The sequence below is a fragment of the Oncorhynchus mykiss genome, chromosome 4 (assembly GCF_057628025.1).
Source record: "Oncorhynchus mykiss isolate SJ-2025 chromosome 4, ASM5762802v1, whole genome shotgun sequence".
NCBI classification, from domain to species: Eukaryota; Metazoa; Chordata; class Actinopteri; order Salmoniformes; family Salmonidae; genus Oncorhynchus; species Oncorhynchus mykiss.
Genome location: NC_143025.1, coordinates 5,223,616 through 5,249,421, shown reverse-complemented (window position 1 = coordinate 5,249,421; position 25,806 = coordinate 5,223,616). Strand labels below are relative to the sequence as shown.

The following is a 25,806-nucleotide window of genomic DNA, read 5'->3' as shown; positions in this document are numbered from 1 at the left end:
TACTGTATGTAGAACCATAGTAAAGACCAGTATGGACTATCAATACAGGTACTGTATGTAGAACCATAGTAAAGACCAGTATGGACTATCAATACAGATACTGTATGTAGAACCATAGTACAGACCAGTATGGACTATCAATGCAGGTACTGTATGTAGAACCATAGTAAAGACCAGTATGGACTATCAATACAGGTACTGTATGTAGAACCATAGTAAAGACCAGTATGGACTATCAATACAGATACTCTATGTAGAACCATAGTAAAGACCAGTATGGACTATCAATACAGATACTGTATGTAGAACCATAGTAAAGCCCAGTATGGACTATCAATACAGGTACTGTATATAGAACCATAGTAAAGACCAGTATGGACTATCAATACAGATACTGTATGTAGAACCATAGTAAAGACCAGTATGGACTATCAATACAGGTACTGTATGTAGAACCATAGTAAAGACCAGTATGGACTATCAATACAAAGTGACCATTTAGAATGAGGCCCAGTTCAATGAGAGGAAGTCTTAACAGAACTGGGGGATGACAGACAGGAAGTGGGGGGGTGGAGATCTAATATATTGTTGTGCCAAACACTAAAGCATGATATTGTAATAAATCTACACCCTATTCCCTATGTAGAACACTACTTTAGACCTGGTCAGAAGCACCGTAGTGCACTACGTAGGGAATAGGGAACCATTTGGAACAGAGACAGTAATTCCCCTGAACATCTTCCTCTTCCTCATCTGGTTTCTTGAACAGCCCTTCACTCCTCCCCTCTTCCTCCCCTCCTCCCTTTTCATTCTATTCTATCAGCCACACCACTAGCTCACCTCCACACAATACATTTACAAGTTAAAGACACACCTTGGAATAAATAACAAAGGAAAACTATTACTAGATGAAGTTGAGTGTTTTTTATTATTTCCCATCACCATAAATCATATTTAATCACTGAACAGTAGCAGACCTAACTTCATCTGTTCCTGACTCTGGATAGTGGATTAAAAAGACCATCAATCTCCAATGATATTAAAGTACTATTCTGAACATTACTGATATACTGAGTGGCAAGTCAAGATATCTGCTGGTTTTATTGTTTGGTCAACAGCACCACCTGCTGGACAGGTTTAATGTTGCTGGACTGAGCAGTATGGGAGGATGAAAGATGACACATTTAGGGCCGGTTTCCTGGACATCTACATTGAACATACTGTTTAGTCCAGGACTAAGATTCATCTGTGTCTGGGAAACCAGACCATATAGTTTAGTAGAAAGTAAGTGATACCAGCTTGTAGTGGGCTGACTAGTCCTGAATTGTCCTTTAGTTCCTGGACCATTTTCCATGCAGCTCCAGGTGACAGAGAACACATCAATTAGGACCGAGCCAACAAGCTGATCAATGATACTGAGGAGAATTACATAGAGACAGAGAACCAACTGAGAAAACATATCAATGGTTCTGAATGACAACCAATATACATCAACACCAGACATCATGATTCATGGAAATGTACAAGATTAAAACATTGGATTGAATTTTAATTAATAACAAATCAGTTTACAGTTTAACCAGCTCAGCTATAGACTACACCAGCATGACTAGTATCTATGTGGACCCTACTACAGTTTAACCAGCTCAGCTATAGACTACACCAGCATGACTAGTATCTATGTGGACCCTACTACAGTTTAACCAGCTCAGCTATAGACTACACCAGCATGACTAGTATCTATGTGGACCCTACTACAGTTTAACCAGCTCAGCTATAGACTACACCAGCATGACTAGTATCTATGTGGACCCTACTACAGTTTAACCAGCTCAGCTATAGACTACACCAGCATGACTAGTATCTATGTGGACCCTACTACAGTTTAACCAGCTCAGCTATAGACTACACCAGCATGACTAGTATCTATGTGGACCCTACTACAGTTTAACCAGCTCAGCTATAGACTACACCAGCATGACTAGTATCTATGTGGACCCTACTACAGTTTAACCAGCTCAGCAGTACCATCGAGCCAAAACCCAGGATAGAGGGGCTGAGTGAATGTGGTCTGGACTCTGTGGAGGAGGGTCATTGTGTCAGAGACACTGTAGAAGGACAGAGTACCTGCCTTGTGATCTAGGTACACTCCTACTCTGGAGGACTGAGGGCCTGATACTTTAGTCTCAACATTATTGTGTCTGAAACAATAAACACCTCCAGAGCACTCTAAACTCCAGGACTTGTTATTGTTTCCAAATGCACCATCTGTCCCTGTTCTGCTGATGTCTTTATATGAGACTGCTGTATCAACATTACCAGTCCTCTCCACCTCCCAGTAACAGCATCCAGACAGACCCTCTCTACACAGAACCTGACAGTAGTTGGTGAATCTGTCTGGATGGACAGGATATGGTTGGACTTGGCCTGTATAGGTCACCTTTCTGTTCCCTTCAGACAGAGAGAGGTATGTGTATGCTGTGTTTGGGTCCAGTGTGAGATGACAGGAATCTGGGAGAAGAGCAGAGACCAATGAGGGGAGTCAGAACAATAAGTTAAGTCAGATACTGTATCTACCCTGTCTTTGATTAGAGCACAGCAGAGATCAAATCAGAGAAATATGAGGAGTCAGATAGATACCCAGTCTTTGATTAGATCTACTATTGCTATATATTTCTAGAGGGATTGTTAGGAGTGTCAGTAAAAAGAGACTGTTAGTTACTTCACAATAAAGAGACTCACATTGTAACAACTGTTCTCTGGTCTTGGGCTCTGGAGGCAGTACAACATCCACTATATTCACTACAGACACAGAAACACATTGACAGAGAGAGGGAATGTTATCATCAGACCATATTCCACATTTATATGACTAGTAGGGAACTTTCAATGGTCTAAAGTTGATGTTCTTATTGTTTTCAACACACCTGTAGTGGAGATCTTGGTCCATTCTCCTTTAAGGAAGTCTTCTAGTTTCTCTCTCAGTTCAGACACAGTCTTACTCACATCTCCAAAGTACTGAAGAGGACGGACAACGATGCTGGGTAAGTCTGAAGATACACTGATACTGGAGAGAGACTGATAACTCTGGAGAGAGAGAGAGAGAGAGAGAGAGAGAGAGAGACTGATAACTCTGGAGAGAGAGAGAGACTTTCTCCAATACTGGAAAAACGAAACAAAATCCCAAAGCCGACTAAATTGCTATCTGACCCTAAACAGAGAATATGAATTGGCTGATTATCTCTACTCTGTCAGAGATACGAAGCAGAGACAGATCCTTACCAAGTACAGGCTGAGTGACCACCGATTGGCAATAGAAACCGGCAGACATAAAAAGACATGGCTACCCAAAGAGGAGCGTGTATGTGGTCACTGCATGACAGGGGAGGTAGAGACAGAGATGCACTTTCTCCTTTACTGTGATAAATATTCCTCACAAAGAGACTCATTATTCACAGAAATGACTACATATATTCCACATTTTTACAAATTGAACCCAGAGGAAAAACTAAGAATACTCATGGGCGAAGGAGCAATGGCTCCTCTTGCAGCCAAATATGTCTTTTCCTGCCATAGCCTGAGGGACACTGAATAATAACATCTGCATAGTAAACAGTAACTTACTTATTATTACTATTATTGTTATTACTATAATTATTAATGTTTACTGTAGACTGTTACCATTTTATTGTTATTATTTTTGTATTTAATTTTGTATTATTATTTACTACCATTTTATATTATTATTTGCTATCATTTACAATTTTGTTACAATGTATATTGTATACATTGGTGCTTTGGCAATATTGACACAATGTTTTTCATGCCAATAAAGCAGCTTGAATTTGAATTTGAATTTGAGAGAGGGACAGACAGACAGACAGACAGACAGAGAGAGAGAGAGGGACAGACAGATAGAGAGAGATAGGCAGACAGAGAGAGAGAGGGGCAGACAGACAGTGAGAGAGAGAGAGAGAGGGACAGACAGAGAGAGGGACAGACAGAGAGAGAGGGACAGACAGACAGAGAGAGAGAGAGAGATGGAGACAGAGATAGAGAGAGAGAGGGACAGACAGAGAGAGGGACAGACAGACAGAGAGAGAGGGACAGACATAGATAGAGAGAGAGAGAGAGACAGACAGAGAGAGAGGGAAAGACAGAGAGAGACAAGGACAGACAGAGAGAGACAGAGAGAGAGGGACAGACAGAGAGAGACAGGGACAGACAGAGAGAGAGAGAGAGGGACAGACAGAGAGAGAGGGACAGACAGAGAGAGAGAGGGACAGACAGAGAGAGAGAGGGACAGACAAAGAGAGAGAGGGACAGACAGAGAGAGAGGGACAGACAGAGACAAGGACAGACAGAGAGAGACAGAGAGAGAGAGGGACAGACAGAGAGAGAGAGGGACAGACAGAGAGAGAGGGACAGACAGAGAGAGAGGGACAGACAGAGAGAGACAAGGACAGACAGAGAGAGAGGGACAGACAGACAGAGAGAGAGGGACAGACAGAGAGAGAGGGACAGACAGAGAGAGACAGGGACAGACAGAGAGAGAGAGAGGGGCAGACAGAGAGAGAGAGAGGGACAGACAGAGAGAGAGAGAGGGAGAGAGAGAGAGAGAGAGAGAGAGAGAGACAGACAGACAGAGGGAGAGGTGCAGACAGACAGAGATAGAGGGGCAGACAGACAGAGAGAGAGGGACGAACAGAGAGAGAGACGGACGGACAGAGAGAGAGAGAGACGGACAGAGAGAGAGGGATGGACGGAGAGAGAGAGGGAGACGGACGGACAGAGAGAGAGGGACGGACGGAAAGAGAGAGAGGGACAGAAGGACAGAGAGAGAGAGAGAGGGACGGACAGAGAGAGAGAGAGATGGACGGACAGAGAGAGAGAGAGGGACGGACAGACAGAGAGAGAGGGACGGACCGACAGAGAGAGAGAAAGGGATGGACAGAGAGAGAGAGAGAGACATGCAGAGAGAGAGAGAGACAGACAGACAGACAGAGAGAGAGAGAGAGAGAGCGGGACAGACGGAGAGAGAGAGAGAGACGGACAGAGAGAGAGAGAGAGAGGGACAGACAGAGAGAGAGAGAGGGGCAGACAGAGAGAGAGAGGGGCAGACAGAAACAGAGAGGGGCAGACAGAGAGAGAGGGGCAGACAGACAGAGAGCGGGCAGACAGACAGAGAGAGAGGGGCAGACAGACAGAGAGGGGCAGAGAGACAGAGAGAGGGGCAGCCAGACAGAGAGAGAGGTGCAGACAGACAGAGATAGAGGGGCCTACAGACAGAGATAGAGAGCAGACAGACAGAGAGAGAGGGACGAACAGAGAGAGAGAGACAGACGGACAGAGAGAGAGGGACGGACGGACAGAGAGAGAGGGACAGAAGGACAGAGAGAGAGAGAGAGGGACGGACAGAGAGAGAGAGAGAGGGACGGACAGAGAGAGAGAGGGATGGACAGAGAGAGAGAGAGGGACGGACAGAGAAAGAGAGAGAATGACGGACAGACAGAGAGAGGGATGGACAGAGGGTGAGAGATGGACAGACGGAGGGAGAGAGAGAAAGAGAGGGATGGACAGTGAGAGAGGGACAGACAGACAGACAGGACAACACAATGATTGAGATGAATAGTTTCACATGAAGTTAATTTCATATCACATGTAACAAGACAGTTTAGTTACCTGGAGGAAATGGATGTGGTCCTCTGTGTGTGAGAGCTGCTCCAGCTCAGTGCTTCTCTTCCTCAGCTCAGCTATCTCCTGCTTCAGTTGCTCCAGGAGTTTTTCAGCTCGACTCACTTGAGCCTTCTCTTGGGCTCTGATCAGCTCCTTCACCTCAGAGCTCCTTCTCTCAATGGAGCGGATCAGCTCAGTAAAGATCTGATCACTGTCCTCCACTGCTGACTGTGCAGAGCGCTGGAGAGAGAGAGAGAGAGAGAGAGAGATAGAGAGAGAGAGAGAGAGAGAGAGAGAGAGAGAGAGAGAGAGAGAGAGAGAGAAAGCATAGCAGAGGTCATCAGATGAGCTCCTGCATTTTTCAGCATTTTCTTTAAAAAATATAGATTAGGAGTTAGGAGTTTTTTTGTCAGGAACACATACTGGATTCTACCCTCTACAACCCCCACTTCAAATCAAAACTTAAAACCTACAACCTGATTTTGGACAGAATTACGGAATCACCTGGAAGGTTCACAACTACCAAGCATTATTACTCTATAAATCAAATTCTCTGGAAAACAACAGAAACCTGAAAACACCATCCAACCTGGAACTGAGTGAGTAATGTTTAGTCTGAAACGATATTTTATCTCCAAAAGCCAAGAAGAAAAATACACAACATTACTTTATAAGGACTGAATTCTAACATAATTCTGCCAAACTTGATACAGCTTCAACTAGCACTGACGTGTCAAGTGAGAGGTGTCAAAGTCCATTAGCCCAACAATGGCAGGAGAGTCACACAGTCTACCCCAACCAAATGGAGAGGCCTTAGAAGCTCCCTCCCGCTGTTCAGAGGTAATTAAAATACAGTACCCTTTGCATGTAAAGAATGATAAGGCAAGAAAAGACCACAAGAAGAAGCTCCTTATGGAAAATCAAGAAACACTTTTTGCTGACTATTACAAAAATGGGAACATCAGCAACCTTATCTTCCACACAAACCATCCCCTGGCATGGCACAGTGCTATATTAGCACACTACCCCTTTGTTACGAGAGGGGGGGTTAACGAGGGGTGGAAACTCAGAATAATTGATAACGAGGACTCTGAGTTAAGTAATATAAATATCTATAAATCCGGAACAGTAATGGTACAGAATAACCACAAACAGTTTCAGCTGGACTTTCACCTAATCAAAGAATTAGCCCAGCAGGAGAAGCTCTCCCTTGATAAAGATACCCCCACACCGAGCGGGTCAGACCAGACCTCTTCATTATGTAACCCCACAGATGAGCAACCCCCAGCGGAGAGTCAACCTCCCAGCACAGATTACCACTCCCTCATTGAAATGAAGGACAAATTCACCCAGCTGGAGGTAAGGCAGGTGGAGCTGGAACAGCAGGTGATTACACTTCAGTCAGCACAGACCCAGACAACAGTCCAGCACAACAACAGCCCCTTAACCAGACCCGGAGAGCTGGAGGTGGACAGAGTCATATCTGCACTTTGGACAGTGGTGAGACAAATACAACAGGAGAAAGAGGAGCAGAACAGAGCACTAGAGGAGAGTATCAGACTGCTGGTGGAGGAGAGGTTGAGGGGGATGGAGGAGAGGGTGAGGGGGATGGAGGAGAAGTTGAGGGGGACGGTGTGTGACAGAGAACAACCCACTAGAGAGGTGGCCACCCCCACAGAGAAGCCAGCAGAACAGCCCACCTCAGCACCCGACAAAAGTCTCGACACCACAGCAGAACAGTCCACACCAGACCCTGACCATAGAGTCGACATCACAGCAGAACAGACAAATGAAGAACCCCAAGCCAAGCGTCTCTCACCCCCTCTGAGCACCCCCCCTGTCAGCCACCCTGATAGCCCTTCTGACAACCCTCTCACACCCACTGAGGACAAACACAACACACAGATTGTACTACTTATGGACTCAAATGGGAAATATATAGAAGAAAAAAAACTTTTTCACAAACACATTGTGTCTAAACTCTGGTGACCAAACACCCAGCGCGCCCTCGACCTTCTGTCTGAGGACCAACTAGGCTCACCTAGCCACATAATAATACACACAGGCACCAACAACCTGAGAACACAGCAGGAAAGGGTGACCACAGCACTGAAGGGAGTGATTGAAAAGGCTTATTCTACTTTCCCCAACGCACAAGTGGTTATCTCCACCCTGCTACCACGAAAAGACTTCCACCCTGCCACAATACAGCGGGTAAATGCAAGTATTTCCCGTGACTGTGCCTCAAAACCAAATGTCCTCCTGGTCCACCACTCCACCCTGGACTTGAACAGTCTCTATGACCAGGTCCACCTCTACAAGGCAGCAGTGCCCACCTTTGCCCGAACTCTAAAGGACATCACTCTCAAACGTATCCCCAACACTTCACACAGGAGCAACAGATCAATAGACACCCCACCCAGACCAACGAGACACCCTCCCAGACCTGCAGGACCCCCCCCCCCCCCCCTGGACCTACACATAGAGGACCAACATCAAGAGGAATTACATCCAGACCACAGCACCCCCAGACACATCCACACCCCCACCCCAACCAATCAACACCCCCCCACATCAGCCATGCCCACATCCCATTTAGGCCCCCTCAGATCAGACCTATGCCACTCCTGCCCACCCCATGCACCCCACCCCCGCAAAGAGGGCCTCAACATGGAAGCCACACATATGCCCAGGTAGTGAGCATGCAAACAGTCCCGACCCCCACGCTTACACTCGCCCAAGTCAATGGCATGTACCAGATGCTCAGCAGGCTCTGCTCACACTTACTGGCCTGAGGCCAAACCACGACCAAAAACATTGGACACTCTATGGAGCAAAAAGCCTTCACTATATCATCCTGGAATATCCAAGGCCTGAGGTCATCTGCCGTTGGCCTAAAGTCCCGACCCCCACGCTTACACTCGCCCAAGTCAATGGCATGTACCAGATGCTCAGCAGGCTCTGCTCACACTTACTGGCCTGAGGCCAAACCACGACCAACAACATTGGACACTCTATGGAGCAAAAAGCCTTCACTATATCATCCTGGAATATCCAAGGCCTGAGGTCATCTGCCGTTGGCCTAAAGAGCAGGAACCTGGACTTCACCAAAGAAATTGGTAATACAGACATTGTCATCCTGCAAGAAACCTGGTATAGAGGAGACGGACCCACTGGTTGCCCTCTAGGTTACAGAGAACTGGTAGTCCAGTCCACCAAACTATCAGGTGTGAAACAGGGAAGGGACTCAGGGGGTATGCTAATTTGGTATAGAGCAGACCTAACTCACTCCATTAAATTAATCAAAACAGGAACATTCTACATTTGGCTAGAAATTCAAAAGGAAATGATCCTAACAGAGAAAAATGTCCTCTTGTGTGCTACCTTTATCCCCACACTAGAATCCCCATACTTTAATGAAGACAGCTTCTCCATCCTGGAGGGGGAAATCAATCATTTCCAGGCCCAGGGACATGTACTAGTCTGTGGCGACCTAAATGCAAGAACCGGACAAGAACCTGACACCCTCAGCACACAGGGGGACAAACACCTGCCTGGGGGTGACAGCATTCCCTCCCACATATGCCCCCCTAGGCACAACTATGACAACATAACCAACAAAAACGGGTCACAACTCCTGCAGCTCTGTCGCACGCTGGGTATGTACATAGTCAATGGTAGGCTTTGAGGGGACTCCTGTGATAGGTACACCTATAGCTCATCTCTTGGCAGTAGTACTGTAGACTACTTTATCACTGACCCCAACCCAGAGTCTCTCAGAGCGTTCACAGTCAGCCCACTGACACCCCTATCAGACCACAGCAAAATCAGTCTACTTGATCAGAGCAATACTCAATCATGAGGCATCAAAGCCAAAGGAACTGAGTAACATTAAGAAATGCAATAGATGGAAGGAATGCAGTTTGGAAACCTACCCCAAAAAAATTAGGCCACAACAAATTCAATCCCGTTTAGACAATTCCCTGGGTAAAACGTTCCACTGTAATAGTGAAGGTGTAAACTTGGCAGTAGAAAATCTTAACAGTGTATTTGACCTCTCAGCTTCCCTATCAAATCTAAAAATCTCAAATAGAAAACCGAAGAAAATGAACAACAATGACAAATGGTTTGATGAAGAATGCAAAAATCTAAGAAAGAAATTGAGAAACCTGTCCAACCAAAAACATAGAGAGCCGGAAAACCTGAGTCTACGCCTTCACTATTGGTGAATCACTAAAACAATACTGAAATACACTACGGAAAAAGAAGGAACAGCATGTCAGAAATCAGCTCAATGTAATTGAAGAATCCATAGGCTCTAACCACTTCTAGGAAAATTGGAAAACACTAAACAAACAACAACACGAATAATTATCTATCCAAAATTGAGATGTATGGGTAAACCACTTCCTCAATCTTTTTGGCTCTATAACAAAGAATAAAGAGCAAAATCATATACATGATCAAATACAGATCTTAGAATTAACTATTAAAGACTACCAGAACCCACTGGATTCTCCAATTACATTGAATGAGTTACAGGACAAAAGAAAAACCCTCCAACCCAAAAAGGCCTGTGGTGTTGATGGTATCCTCAATGAAATGATCAAATATACAGACAACAAATTCCAATTGGCTCTACTAAAACTCTTTAACATCATACTTAGCTCTGGCATCTTCCCCAATATTTGGAACCAAGGACTGATCACCCCAATCCACAAAAGTGGAGACAAATTTGACCCCAATAACTACCGTGGAATATGCGTCAACAGTAACCTTGGGAAAATCCTCTGCATTATCATTAACAGCAGACTCGTACATTTCCTCAATGAAAATGTACTGAGCAAATGTCAAATTGGCTTTTTACCAAATTACCGTACAACAGACCATGTATTCACCCTGCACACCCTAATTGACAACCAAACAAACCAAAACAAAGGCAAAGTCTTCTCATGCTTTGTTGATTTCAAAAAAGCCTTTGACTCAATTTGGCATGAGGGTCTGCTATACAAACAGATGGAAAGTGGTGTTGGGGGTGAAACATATGACATTATGAAATCCATGCACAAAAACAACAAGTGTGCGGTTAAAATTGGCAAAAAACACAGATTTCTTTACACAGGGTCGTGGAGTGAGACAGGGATGCAGCTTAAGCCCCACCCTCTTCAACAAATGCATCAACGAATTGGCGCGGGCACTAGAAAAGTCTGCAGCACCCGGCCTCACCCTACTAGAATCCGAAGTCAAATGTCTGCTGTTTGCTGATGATCTGGTGCTTCTGTCACCAACCAATGAGGGCCTACAGAAGCACCTAATATCTTCTGCACAGATTCTGTCAGACCTGGGCCCTGACAGACCTGGGCCCTGACAGTAAATCTCAGTAAGACCAAAATAATAGTGTTCCAAAAAAGGTCCAGTCACCAGGACCACAAATACAAATTCCATCTAGACACTGTTGCCCTAGAGCACACAAAAAACTATACATACCTTGGTCTAAACATCAGCGCCACAGGTAACTTCCACAAAGCTGTGAACGATCTGAGAGACAAGGCAAGAAGGGCATTCTATGCCATCAAAGAAACATAAATTTCAACATACCAATTAGGATTTGGCTAAAAATACTTGAATCAGTCATAGAGCCCATTGCCCTTTATGGTTGTGAGGTCTGGGGTCCGCTCACCAACCAAGACTTCACAAAATGGGACAAACACCAAATTGAGACTCTGCACGCAGAATTCTGCAAAAATATCCTCCGTGTACAACGTAGAACACCAAATAATGCATGCAGAGCAGAATTAGGCCGATACCCACTAAATATCAAAATCCAGAAAAGAGCCATTTAAATTATATAACCACCTAAAAGGAAGCGATTCACAAACCTTCCACAACAAAGCCATCACCTACAGAGAGATGAACCTGGAGAAGAGTCCCCTAAGCAAGCTGGTCCTGGGGCTGTGTTCACAAACACAAACGCGCCCTACAGAGCCCCAGGACAGCAGCACAATTGGACCCAAGCAAATCATGAGAAAACAAAAAGATAATTACTTGACACATTGGAAAGAATTAACAAAAAAACAGAGCAAACTAGAATGCTATTTGGCCCTACACAGAGAGTACACAGCGGCAGAATACCTGACCACTGTGACTGACCCAAAATTAAGGAAAGCTTTGACTATGTACAGATTTAGTGAGCATAGCCTTGCTATTGAGAAAGGCCGCCGTAGGCAGACATGGCTCTCAAGAGAAGACAGGCTATGTGCTCACTGCCCACAAAATGAGGTGGAAACTGAGTTGCACTTCCTAACCTCCTGCCCAATGTATGACCATATTAGAGATACATATTTCCCTCAGATTACACAGATCCAAAAAGAATTCGAAAACAAATCCAATTTTGATAAACTCCCATATCTACTGGGTGAAATTCCACAGTGTGCCATCACAGCAGCAAGATTTGTGACCTGTTGCCACGAGAAAAGGGCAACCAGTGAAGAACAAACACCATTGTAAATACAACCCATATTTATGCTTATTTTCCGTTGTATACCTTAACCATTTGTCCATTGTTAAAACACTGTATATATATATATATATAATATGACATTTGTAATGTCTTTATTGTTTTGAAACTTCTGTATGTGTAATGTTTACTGTTAATTTTAATTGTTTATTTCACTTGTGTATATTATCTACCTCACTTGCTTTGGCAATGTTAACACATGTTTCCCATGCCAATAAAGCCCCTTGAATTGAATTGAAATTGAGAGAGAGAGCGAGAGAGAGAGAGAGAGAGGGAGAAAGAGAGAGACAGAGAGAGACAGAGAGGGAGAGAGAGACAGAGAGAGAGACAGTAGGTACAGTATCCTCTCTGGAACTCATTGAGTCAGACCTCTGCCACCCTGCTCTCCAGGTCCACCAGGCCTTGTCCTCCCTCCTGGACAGTCAGGTACAGAACGCCTCTTGGTCCTGCTCTACTCTCCTCCCTTCTGGACAGACAGGTACAGAACACCTCTTGGTCCTGCTCTACTCTCCTCCCTCCTGGACAGACAGGTACAGAACTCCTCTTGGTCCTGCTCTACTCTCCTCCCTCCTGGACAGACAGGTACAGAACACCTCTTGGTCCTGCTCTACTCTCCTCCCTCCTGGACAGACAGGTACAGAACACCTCTTGGTCCTGCTCTACTCTCCTCCCTCCTGGACAGAATATCCCTCTCTCTCCGGCCATGACAGTACACACACAGGCCTATAGGCCCACACTCACTAGCCTATAGGCCCACACTCACTAGCCTATAGGCCCACACTCACTATTCTATAGGCCCACACTCACTAGCCGGGTAACACCCCCATATGTCCGGGGTTAACTAGATATTATCTGAGTCATTTATAGCCTGGCACAGATAGTAAAACTACATTAAATACAACGTTAACTAGATATTATCTGTGTCATTTATAGCCTGGCACAGATAGTAAAACTACATTAAATACAACGCTGCCAACCAGATAGAAGGACCAGTTCAATGTACAATGTCCTAAACACAATGGAGTAAACACCACCTCTTCCTTCCTAATCTGACCTTTGAATCTTGGTCCACCGACCTTTAGAGGACATATAAATGCCGTCCCTTGGGCTCAGAGTCCCATCTCTTCTGCCACAAATCTATCAAAATGTCTCTGATCTTACATTTGGCCCCACCTCTACTCAGTGGAAGATTAATATCCATTATATCTTGTTTCAAAGCTCTTTTAGATAACTGGTCTACAATATAATTTCCTTCCACACCTGAATGTGCTGGGACCCAGCAGAATCTCACTACCTCACCCATTCTCTCAATTCTCCATAGTAACATTAATACCTCCAATAGTATGGCAGCTGCTCGGCCTCTGACTACAAGGCACTACAGAGGGTAGTGCGAATGGCCCAGTACATCACCAAGGGCAGGGCAAGCGGTACCGGAGCACCAAGTCTAGGTCCAGGTCCAAGAGGCTTCTAAACAGCGTCTACCCCCAAGCCATAAGACTCCTCAACATGTAATCAAATGGCTCCCCAGACTATTTGCATTGCCCCCCCCCCTTTTACACCACTGCTACTCTCTGTTACTATCATCTATGCATAGTCACTTTAATTACTCTACCTTCATGTACATTCATTACCTCAACTAACCGATGCCTCAGCGCATTGACTCTGTATCGGTACCCCCTGTATATAGCCTCCACATTGACTCTGTACCGGTACCCCCCTGTATATAGCCTCCACATTGACTCTGTACCGTAATACCCTGTATTTAGCCTCCACATTGACTCTGTACCGGTACCCCCCTGTATATAGCCTCCACATTCTACATATCTGCACATCAAATCCAGGAAGGTAAACGCCTGCTCCTGTGCTCCACTATCTGGGTTCTACATATCTGCACATCAAATCCAGGAAGGTAAACGCCTGCTCCTGTGCGCCACTATCTGGGTTCTACATATCTACACATCAAATCCAGGAAGGTAAACGCCTGCTCCTGTGCTCCACTATCTGGGTCCTACATATCTGCACATCAAATCCAGGAAGGTAAACGCCTGCTCCTGGGCTCCACTATCTGGGTTCTACATATCTACACATCAAATCCAGGAAGGTAAACGCCTGCTCCTGTGCTCCACTATCTGGGTTCTACATATCTGCACATAAAATCCAGGAAGGTAAAGACCTGCTCCTGGGCTCCACTATCTGGGTTATTGGATCCATCTGTGAAAAGCGGGAAAACAGCTTAACTTCTACCAATGTAATTGTCAACCAGTTTCCCTTCATCACTGACTTCTGACCAATCTTTCCTTTTCTCTACCAAGGTCAGATCAACAACAGGATCTGGGAGTAACCATGGAGGAACATCCCCTATCACCACAGAAGGGCCAACCTCCAACTCCCTCAAACCACTCTCATCAGCAAGCTTTCCAACTGTCCAACCAAAACAACTGCCTTGTCTACTAGTATATTCCCATCAGTCATCTAGAACAGTAGCAGTGGGATGCTCAACCTCACAGCCTTTCAACCCAATAAGCTGATGACAATTTATTACGTCTTATATCCAAAGGCATCTCACCTGCCTCCACTAGTAAGACACATACAGATGTTGATTTAAATGCACCAATACATATCCTTAAAGCTAAATACTGGATTCTGTCCAGCTTCTGAAGACAAGTCTTTGCTGCTGTTCCATAAACACCTGTAATCAACTGTTGTCCTGATCAGAGCTCTATAAATATCCATCAACGATTGTCTGTCAGCATCCCATTCACTATAACTGGCAAGAATCCTACCCTGTCTTTCTTGTAATATGAATTCATGTTTGTTCATTAGGAAGGGGTTATATGGCATGGACCTAGGAAGAAAGGAATGTATGTTGAAAGAGAACGGAGAGGGTCATTAACCTATGTTTGAACCGACCTGGCTGTAAATCTGTGGAGATAAGAGAGGATAAGAGAGGACAGGGGATAAGAGAGGACAGGGGATAAGATAGGGCAGGGGATAAGATAGGACATAGGATAAGAGAGGACAGGGGATAAGAGAGGACATGGGATAAGAGAGGACAGAGGATAAGAGAGGAGAGAAGTGAAATGGTGTGTCTCCTCTGGACAACAATACTCACCTTGAAAGACTTCACAGCCTGTTTGAGCTCCTTCAGCTCCTTCTCTCTCTCCTGGAATCTCTGCTGGACCTTCTGCTGACTCATCCCCAGCTGCCTCTGTGGAGAATCACTCTTCAATGAGCTATCAAGCTTTATTAGTCCAGTAGATCAATAGTATAGTAATGTGACATAGGACCCATAGAGAGGAAGGTCTACAATCCTGAGAAAGTCCCTTTACAATATTATATTATGTTGCTATGTGAATCATTGTAGTTTTTATGGTAGGCCTACATGTATCAAGGGGCTGAGACTGAACTTTGGACTCATAAAAGGCCATTCAGAATGATAATAGTGTTTGAGTCAACATATCTATATACTCAAGGTTTGTGTTCATATTTGTGGATCCATTTCATTTGAATGATCTCATATTCAAACAGTCTTAGTTCCTACTTTATCTTTAATTCTTTGTTTATCAGACAGCCACCAACAAGTTGTTCTGGTCTTACCTGTTTCTCAGTCCTCTCTTCTGCAGCTGACACTGTATCATGGCCTTTATGGTCATCCATCACACACAGATAACAGATACACTGCTGATCGGTACGACAGTAAACCTCCAGCAGTTTGTCATGATGAGAGCAGATCTTCTTCTGTAGTTGTGCCGTGGCTTTGACCAGCTGGTGCTTCTTCAAAGCAGAAGATTCATAGTGAGGTTGGAGGTGAGTCTCACAGTAAGAGGCCAGACACACCAGACAGGACATGAGGGCTTTCTGCTTTCTGGTCCCAGTGCAGACATCACACCCCACATCTCCAGGTCCAGCATAGCACAGAGAAGGAGGGGGAGCAGCCTGGAGTCCTGTCTTCCTCAGTTTCTCCACCAGCTCAGCCAACATGTTATTTTTCCTCAGAGTTGGCCTTGGAGTGAAGGTCTCTCTGCACTGAGGACAGCAATAGACCCTTTTCAGAACATCCTGATCCCAGCAGCCCTCAATACAGCTCCTACAGTAACTGTGTCCACAGGGAATAACCACCGGCTCTTTCAGTAGATCCAGACAGACAGAACAACAGAACTGGTCCTGGTCCAGCAGAACTCCCTGTTGAGCCATTTGGACGGTTGTTCACTCTCACACAGACAGACGACAGAGAGACTCAGATCAGTTGCGTTTCCTCAGAAGAGAGTTTGTGGGAGGGGGAGGGACATCCTGGTTCTGCCAGAGGGGTGGGGTTAGAAGGAGGGAGGGGTTAGAGGAATGGAGGAAGAGAGTGAGGAACTGCATGCAACAGCAAGAGGGAGACAAATAGTTTTGTTCCAAGGTTAGAGCCCTTAACATGGAACAAATGACATAATGAATCTGAAAATGTGAGTTGTTAGAATATATGAAGGGTAACATTTTCTATGAAGTACGTATGTATCATTATTTGAATGACCTTTGTCGTGTCTTTACTATCATTAACTGAAGACTGATAGTTTTTATCAAAGATTCTCTGTAATTAGTTACTATGCAATCAACTGATTAATCACGTAACTGTAATTAACTAGGAAATAGGGGGCACCAAGGAATGTATTCAGATTACAAAGTTAGAATTTCCCAATATAACCTTTCAGATATTTTCATATCTGATCAATCGTCTTCTGATTAATGATTCATTTATTTTACCTCACGTTAGTCTCATTCCAAACATCGTAAATTGTTGGTTATCTGCACAAACCCAGTCTTCACTATGAGTTATCCATACATCATTTGTCTTAAATAATTTATTTATTACTAAGTAATTCACAGAAATGCATAAGCAAACAGACATGGTAAATGTGGTTACATGAAATGATAGGAGAATGTGCTCTAGTGGGCTGAACCGGCTTGTTAGACAAGGGAGAAGCGGGGACTAAGACGTCACTACAGAGTGATAATTATAACAATTAAAATGCTAATCCTTTACACATGAATGCTCACTCATTCGGGAACAATTGCAATCAATATATATATTTACGCTCAGTCATTTGTAGAATTGTCCGTCTCTCCCGCTCTCTCTCTGTCTTGGTTAGAGGGGATAGTTCAAAGTGACATTCATTATAGAATGGATGTTTCGGCTGTTGCCGTTCATAGGTGGTGTGATCGTGGTTAATGATTCTAACAATTTTCCTCCTGAATGGAGGGTTCTATTTATTAGTGACATGTATATTAACCATTGTAAGGGAACACCCCACTAAAATGGACAAAAATGAATGGGAAGTCATTGGCACTGGCCAAACCATATATGTGTGTTAACCATTGGAAGACTGGAGATTCCCTTCCACGTGTTGCGCTCTGAGTGACTCCTATGCCGCTGTTGTTAAAGGGGTAATTTGATTGGTTAGGTCTCTAACCTTCTACTGATTGTAGCTAGACTGACTGACTGTCGCTGGTATTGGTACTGGTGCTCAAAGGGACCAGTTATCCTACGGATTTATTCTGAAATATTATACTACCGGAACACAGGATTGGAGCATTTTACTAGTTGTATTGTAGTTGAACCTGCACATGGCAAGGAATGATTATAGTTGTGATTTGTTTTGGAGGTGGACAAGTCCACTGGACGTTCTTTACGACCAGTGTGGTACACCTCAGTAATATCTTAGATGTGTTCTAAGATAATCCCCATCTAGGGGCCTGTCTGCTCCTCACTGTTCTCATTGGGGAGTTTACAACTAGATTTGATTTATGCTCTAGCGACCTCATATGGTGTTGTCCGTAGTCTCGACCCTCCCCACCGACCTCGATGAGGCTCATCATGGGGTCTGGGCTACTATTCCCCCCCTTTGTGTCTCCGGACCCCCCCACCAGCGGGTGGTGTTGGTGTCCGAGGCGCAAACGCAAAGGTCGGACCCTATGTACGAGTTGTCAGCAGCACCATTGTTATGAGACTGGCTGTAACCTTTCAACCAAATCCTGGTGTTTGTGCTTCAACACCCTCATTGGCTGTCGAGGTCTGTCACCACCGTGTCCGCATGTGGCAACCTCTTCAGTACCTGCGAACTGAGACGAGGATATCGGTCTGTGATATGTCCGAAGGGCAAGAGAAGTTCATCTCAACTATCGTATTGCACGACTGCAAGGAGGAGGGAAGTTGCTCATTCACAGAGACAGCTGGCTCAAAATCATGACAAGAATGGTCAATCAGATTGGCGGATGGAATGTGTCGAGATATCGTAATATCTCCTTGGATTGGATTCTGCCCCAAGAGGTTTCTAAATGTCTTTTTCCCAAGGAAAACAGATACTCCTCATGAATGACTGTGTTGCATCTAGCGTCAGGGGAAGACAGTATGGTCAGTGGAGAAGGCAAGGTGGCCTGTGACCTGGTTGGTTTTCCAATCCATCATTGGGAGTAACCGATCCATCAAGTCTACTCCAAGCAGGGGTACAGTTTCGAGGCTGGTAACATACACAGAGAGAACGAGCGATACGTCCTTGAAGTGTAGTTTCAGCATGACTCTCAATGTTTAATTGGCTTCAAAGCCATTTTGAGATCATCAAACAATGTTTGAGAGATGAGTGATATTGTCGCACCCGAATCAATTAATAATCCTTTTAGAGCTACTTTGTGCAATTTCCGCCTGAAGACATACCCAAATCTAACAGCCTGTAGCTCAGGCACAGACCCAAGGATATGCATATTTGTGGTACCATTTGAAAGAAAACACTCTGAAGTTTGTGTAAATGTGAATTGAATGTAGGCGAATATAACACAATAGATCTGGTTTAGATAATACAATGAAAAAAACATATGTTTTATATTTTTATTATTGTATCATCATCTTTACAATGAACAAGACAAAACAAACATTCAGATAGGATGATGGGGACAATTTCAGTGAAACACATAAGAGGGCAACAGTACTTTCAGAAAGTTTCAGAAAACTTCCAAAATGAGTAACATGCTACATGACATTTATCATGAAGTCACCCAAATGTACCCAAGTGGCCAAATTGGTGAAGGTTTGAAACAAATAACTATATACAAAATGCCAAAATGGTTTTCTAACAAATAATTATTGATAAAAATATACATTTACAAAGTTACATGGGTAACTATTTACACACTTTCAATATTTGGAAGACCCTCAGTCCTCTATCTGAAGCATGGTCCAAGGGCTAAGGACCTCCGAGAGAAAGAAGGAGAGAAAAAGAGAGCAGACTTAAATTCACACAAGACACCGGATAAGACAGAAAAAGTACTCCAGATATAACATACTGACCCCCAACCACTTTGCCAAAACTCTAGACAATATTCTGCTGCTGATGCCAGATGCCATTGCAGTCTCTCTCTGATGTAAAGCAGAGGGTCACTGAGCAGTCTCTCTCTGATGTAAAGCAGAGGGTCACTGAGCAGTCTCTTTCTGATGTAAAGCAGGAGCAGAAGGGACAGGGCTTGGTGCAGTGGTGCTGTAGCCAGCAAGCTCCTTGCTGGGTAAAACCCCCACCATACACCAGTGGGTAAAACCCCACCATGCACCAGTGGGTAAAACCTCCACCATACACCAGTGGGTAAAACCTCCACCATACACCAGTGGGTAAAACCTACTGGTGTCCAGAGTGGTGGAAATAAAGAGAGAAACAAAGGTGGAAGATGAGAAGGAGACTCCCTCTGTGGCCTCTCAGGTAAAAGAAAATGACCTGGAAAGGACAGGGGAGACTGAGCAATGTGCAGGAAGGAACCCAGAAAAGTTTAACTGTTATGAAAGATTATGTGGAAACAGGAAGACAAGTGTGAATGATTTGGTAACATGGGTTATTAATAATAGTGATATTTAAGGTGCAATACTGGAATAAGACATTAAGTCATCCATATTCTCCAGTAAAACATTTGCAAACTTTATAGTTTAGTTTCTAATACAAGGTATTAAGTGTTGTGACCAATGATTTATTATCCGGGGAAGTGGGTAGCGCTGCCTTGGAAAATAGTTAATAGAAGGTGTGTATTATTTAAAGAAGGGAAAGGTTTGGGAATAATAACGGCCCCGTTTCTCCCTGTAAGATGGAGGATTTTAATAAAGCCATGGAGTCGCTGAAAGAAGCGCGAGCGCTTTCTACCAATTCTTCTGGAATATGGGGAATTAATAGATGTACTTAGCTGCAAAGAGACTGGGTATGTGAGGACATTGATATAATTCATAGATGTACTTAGCTACAAAAAGACTGGGTATGTGAAGACATTGGTATAATTAATAGATGTACTTAGCTACAAAGAGACTGGGTATGTGAGGACATTGATATAATTAATAGATGTACTTAGCTGCAAAGAGACTGGGTATGTGAGGACATTGATATAATTAATAGATGTACTTAGCTACAAAGAGACTGGGTATGTGAGGACATTGGTATAATTAATAGATGTACTTAGCTACAAAAAGACTGGGTATGTGAGGACATTGATATAATTTGTATTTCGGCTTTGATGGTAGGTTTGAAACCTATGATCAAAACGACAATTGTGGGGGCTGTGGATAAAATAGAGCAAGATGTTTTGAGAGTGGAATATAACTCTGCCCACTTCACAGGGGTTAATAGGGCCACAGGAAAGTCACTAACTATAGTTTCAATGGCCAAGGTAAACCACAGAAATGTAGTGTAAAAACACCACAGCGTAGGGAGACAGAGTCCTGTTTTAGGGGTGGGGCTATTTGGTCATTGGAGAAGGGAGAGTAAAGACATCACAGCGTAGGGAGACAGAGTCCTGTTTTAGGGGTGGGGCTATTTGGTCATTGGAGAAGGGAGAGTAAAGACATCACAGTGTAGGGAGACAGAGTCCTGTTTTAGGGGTGGGGCTATTTGGTCATTGGAGAAGGGAGTGTAAAGACATCACAGCGTAGGGAGACAGAGTCCTGTTTTAGGGGTGGGGCTATTTGGTCATTGGAGAAGGGAGTGTAAAGACATCACAGCGTAGGGAGACAGAGTCCTGTTTTAGGGGTGGGGCTATTTGGTCATTGGAGAAGGGAGTGTAAAGACATCACAGCGTAGGGAGACAGAGTCCTGTTTTAGGTGTGGGGCTATTTGGTCATTGGAGAAGGGAGTGTAAAGACATCACAGCGTAGGGAGACAGAGTCCTGTTTTAGGGGTGGGGCTATTTGGTTATTGGAGAAGGGAGTGTAAAGTGGGACTGGAACCTGCTGCATTCTAAGGAAATGGCGCTATACATGCGTTTGCATCTTTTTCAAAAGAGCAACAACAAATCCTTTTGAGAGCAGCAGGAGAGGAAATGTCACATATTGGTGTATAGCCTCGGTTCGATCGATAGTGGTTCATAGAGATTACAGATTCTATGTCAAGGATGTTGTATGAGATCACTTCTTACCCAACGTTTTAGTAGAGGCCAGGGATCCCAGGAAAACATATTTTGGGATGAAGAATCTAGTTGAAATGCCAGGGGAAGGGATTCTAAAGGGAACACATTTAAATTATATGGCCAAACACTCCTTGTTAACTCAGAAAGCCTTGGTTTTTTTATAACATTTGATGTGGTTTTACTCTGATATAGATTTAAATTTGATGTGGTTTTACTCTGATATAGATTTAAATTTGATGTGGTTTTACTCTGATATAGATTTAAATTTGATGTGGTTTTACTCTGATATAGATTTAAATTTGATGTGGTTTTACTCTGATATAGATTTAAATTTGATGTGGTTTTATTCTGAAATAGATTTAAATTTGATGTGGTTTTATTCTGAAATAGATTTAAATTTGATGTGGTTTTATTCTGAAATAGATTTAAATTTGATGTGGTTTTACTCTGATATAGATTTAAATTTGATGTGGTTTTATTCTGATATAGATTTAAATTTGATGTGGTTTTATTCTGAAATAGATTTAAATTTGATGTGGTTTTATTCTGAAATAGATTTCTAGAATGTAGGAAAGGGGTGGAGGGGTAACAAGGAATTAGCAAAGGGGTTACTAAACCTAAAATGAAGTGTACATGTTTTCAGTTAGTTCATGAACATTGTGGTGGTTATGGAGAATAGGACTGAATAAAACATACATAAACGTTGGTGGATTGAAACAAACATTTAATGATGAGAGTAAAGACAGTGGATTTACAATTATCATGTTTAGTTTATAATTAATACATTTAATGATGAGAGTAAAGACAGTGGATTTACAATTATCATGTTTGGTTTATAATTCATACATTTAATGATGAGAGTAAAGACAGTGGATTTACAATTATCATGTTTGGTTTATAATTCATACATTTAATGATGAGAGTAAAGACATTGGATTTACAATTATCATGTTTGGTTTATAATTCATACATTTAATGATGAGAGTAAAGACAGTGGATTTACAATTATCATGTTTGGTTTATAATTCATACTTTTGGCTTGCTGATTAATATGTAACATAGTGAATGCTAACGAAATGTACAATTTATTTTCCAGAAAAGGGGGTTTCATTATCTCTCGTTGGAATGTCCCCGGAGACTGTGGTATCGGGGAGAGCAGTATAAAAGTATCGGGATTAGGCCATAAACAGACTTCCAGATAAGTGAGGCCTTGTTCAGGTGTGTTTTTGACCTACGGTTCACCAGCACAGACACAATTTACTGGTTACCAATATGCATTAGTGGTGTTGATACTGTGGGATTTATTTCGGATGGGGTCTTTTCAATTCAGTTGTAAATTGGGTTTGCAGAAGGATGGAAATGTTTGGAAGGTTTTGAAATGGTTTGTGAAGGACAGGGAAAGAAAAGGGAGAGGGAATATTTAATGGTGTCAAATGCCCTGTATCCTGACTTTCTGGTGAGACCAGAACAATCTCACTAGAAACGATAGAAACAGGTGGGATTTAATTATAAAATGAATGAGAAACACCAGTTTCTACTCTATTTAACCATTGCTTTATGAGAGAAGTTGATTGGTTATTCAAATTAGTTTATTTTTGATTTAATATGTTTTTGAATCACGTTATGAATCATGTGGGAGACTGGAGCACACTGCAGTCCCTTTCAGGTCCATAGGGTTTTACTGCCCCCTGCTGGAGAGTGAAGCCCACTGTAGTCCTTTTCAGGTCCATAGGGTTTTACTGCCCCCTGTTGGAGACTGGAGCACACTGCAGTCCCTTTCAGGTCCATAGGGTTTTACTGCCCCCTGCTGGAGAGTGGAGCCCACTGTACTCCCTTTCAGGTCCATAGGGTTTTACTGCCCCCTGCTGGAGAGTGGAGCCCACTGTAGTCCCTTTCAGGTCCATAGGGGTTTACTTCCCCCTGCTGGAGACTGGAGCACACTGCAGTCCCTTTCAGGTCCATAGGGTTTTACTGCCCTCTGCTGTGACGGATCCAACAAATATCCCCAGGTCCCATCTCATCCAACAAATCAATGACTCTTATAGGAGGGAGGGAGCATTACCCATGTTAAGCTATGGAATGAACTGGACATTTTATGGTGAATTTTAATACAGATTTACTTTAATACAATAATAATTCATTGAATGTAATTAGTTTGTGTTTTGTAATTATGTTATGGAAACAGAATAAGTCAGTAATGAGGGAATAAATAAGTCCAGTACAACCATTACCTCTCTCCTCTTTCTCATCCCTCTATCATCACTCCATGGGGGAGTACAACCATTACCTCTCTCCTCTTTCACATCCCTCTATCATCACTCCATGGGGGAGTACAACCATTACCTCTCTCCTCTTTCACATCCCTCTATCATCACTCCATGGGGGAGTACAACCATTACCTCTCTCCTCTTTCACATCCCTCTATCATCACTCCATGGGGGAAGTACAACCATTACCTCTCTCCTCTTTCATATCCCTCTATCATCACTCCATGGGGGAGTACAACCATTACCTCTCTCCTCTTTCATATCCCTCTATCATCACTCCATGGGGGAGTACAACCATTACCTCTCTCCTCTTTCACATCCCTCTATCATCACTCCATGGGGGAGTACAACCATTACCTCTCTCCTCTTTCACATCCCTCTATCATCACTCCATGGGGGAGTACAACCATTACCTCTCTCCTCTTTCACATCCCTCTATCATCACTCCATGGGGGAGTACAACCATTACCTCTCTCCTCTTTCACATCCCTCTATCATCACTCCATGGGGGAGTACAACCATTACCTCTCTCCTCTTTCACATCCCTCTAACATCACTCCATGGGGGAGTACAACCATTACCTCTCTCACATCCCTCTATCACCACTCCATGGGGGAGTCCCAATAATCTCTCCTTCTTTTATCAGAACCATAGTAAAGACCAGTATGGACTATCAATACAGATACTGTATGTAGAACCATAGTAAAGACCAGTATGGACTATCAATACAGGTACTGTATGTAGAACCATAGTAAAGACCAGTATGGACTATCAATACAGATACTGTATGTAGAACCATAGTAAAGACCAGTATGGACTATCAATACAGATACTGTATGTAGAACCATAGTAAAGACCAGTATGGACTATCAATTCAGGTACTGTATGTAGAACCATAGTAAAGACCAGTATGGACTATCAATACAGATACTGTATGTAGAACCATAGTAAAGACCAGTATGGACTATCAATACAGGTACTGTATGTAGAACCATAGTAAAGACCAGTATGGACTATCAATACAGGTACTGTATGTAGAACCATAGTAAAGACCAGTATGGACTATCAATACAGATACTGTATGTAGAACCATAGTAAAGACCAGTATGGACTATCAATACAGATACTGTATGTAGAACCATAGTAAAGACCAGTATGGACTATCAATACAGATACTGTATGTAGAACCATAGTAAAGACCAGTATGGACTATCAATACAGATACTGTATGTAGAACCATAGTAAAGACCAGTATGGACTATCAATACAGATACTGTATGTAGAACCATAGTAAAGACCAGTATGGACTATCAATACAGGTACTGTATGTAGAACCATAGTAAAGACCAGTATGGACTATCAATACAGGTACTGTATGTAGAACCATAGTAAAGACCAGTATGGACTATCAATACAGATACTGTATGTAGAACCATAGTAAAGACCAGTATGGACTATCAATACAGATACTGTATGTAGAACCATAGTAAAGACCAGTATGGACTATCAATACAAAGTGACCATTTAGAATGAGGCCCAGTTCAATGAGAGGAAGTCTTAACAGACCTGGGGGATGACAGACAGGAAGTGGGGGGGTGGAGATCCAATATATTTTTGTGCCAAACACTAAAGCATGATATTGTAATAAATCTACACCCTATACCCTACGTAGAACACTACTTTAGACCTGGTCAGAAGCACCGTAGTGCACTACGTAGGGAATAGGGAACCATTTGGAACAGAGACAGTAATTCCCCTGAACATCTTCCTCTTCCTCATCTGGTTTCTTGAACAGCCCTTCACTCCTCCCCTCTTCCTCCCCTCCTCCCTTTTCATTCTATTCTATCAGCCACACCACTAGCTCACCTCCACACAATACATTTACAAGTTAAAGACACACCTTGGAATAAATAACAAAGGAAAACTATTACTAGA

The 25,806-nt window shown here is 43.3% G+C and overlaps 1 protein-coding gene across 1 annotated transcript; it reads right to left on the bottom strand.

Moving 5' to 3' along the window:
* Window positions 1-909: 909 nt before the first annotated feature.
* LOC110517410 (E3 ubiquitin-protein ligase TRIM16) lies at window positions 910-17,813 on the bottom strand. Its single transcript, XM_090230872.1, has 6 exons — window positions 15,791-17,813; window positions 15,306-15,401; window positions 5,683-5,916; window positions 2,928-3,087; window positions 2,743-2,802; window positions 910-2,511 (listed from the first exon to the last, which is right to left on the bottom strand). The coding sequence occupies exons 1-6, from the start codon at window positions 16,385-16,387 to the stop codon at window positions 2,003-2,005; spliced, it is 1,656 nt and encodes a 551-aa protein (XP_090086998.1). The 5' UTR covers window positions 16,388-17,813; the 3' UTR covers window positions 910-2,002.
* Between the last annotated feature and the right edge of the window lie 7,993 nt (window positions 17,814-25,806).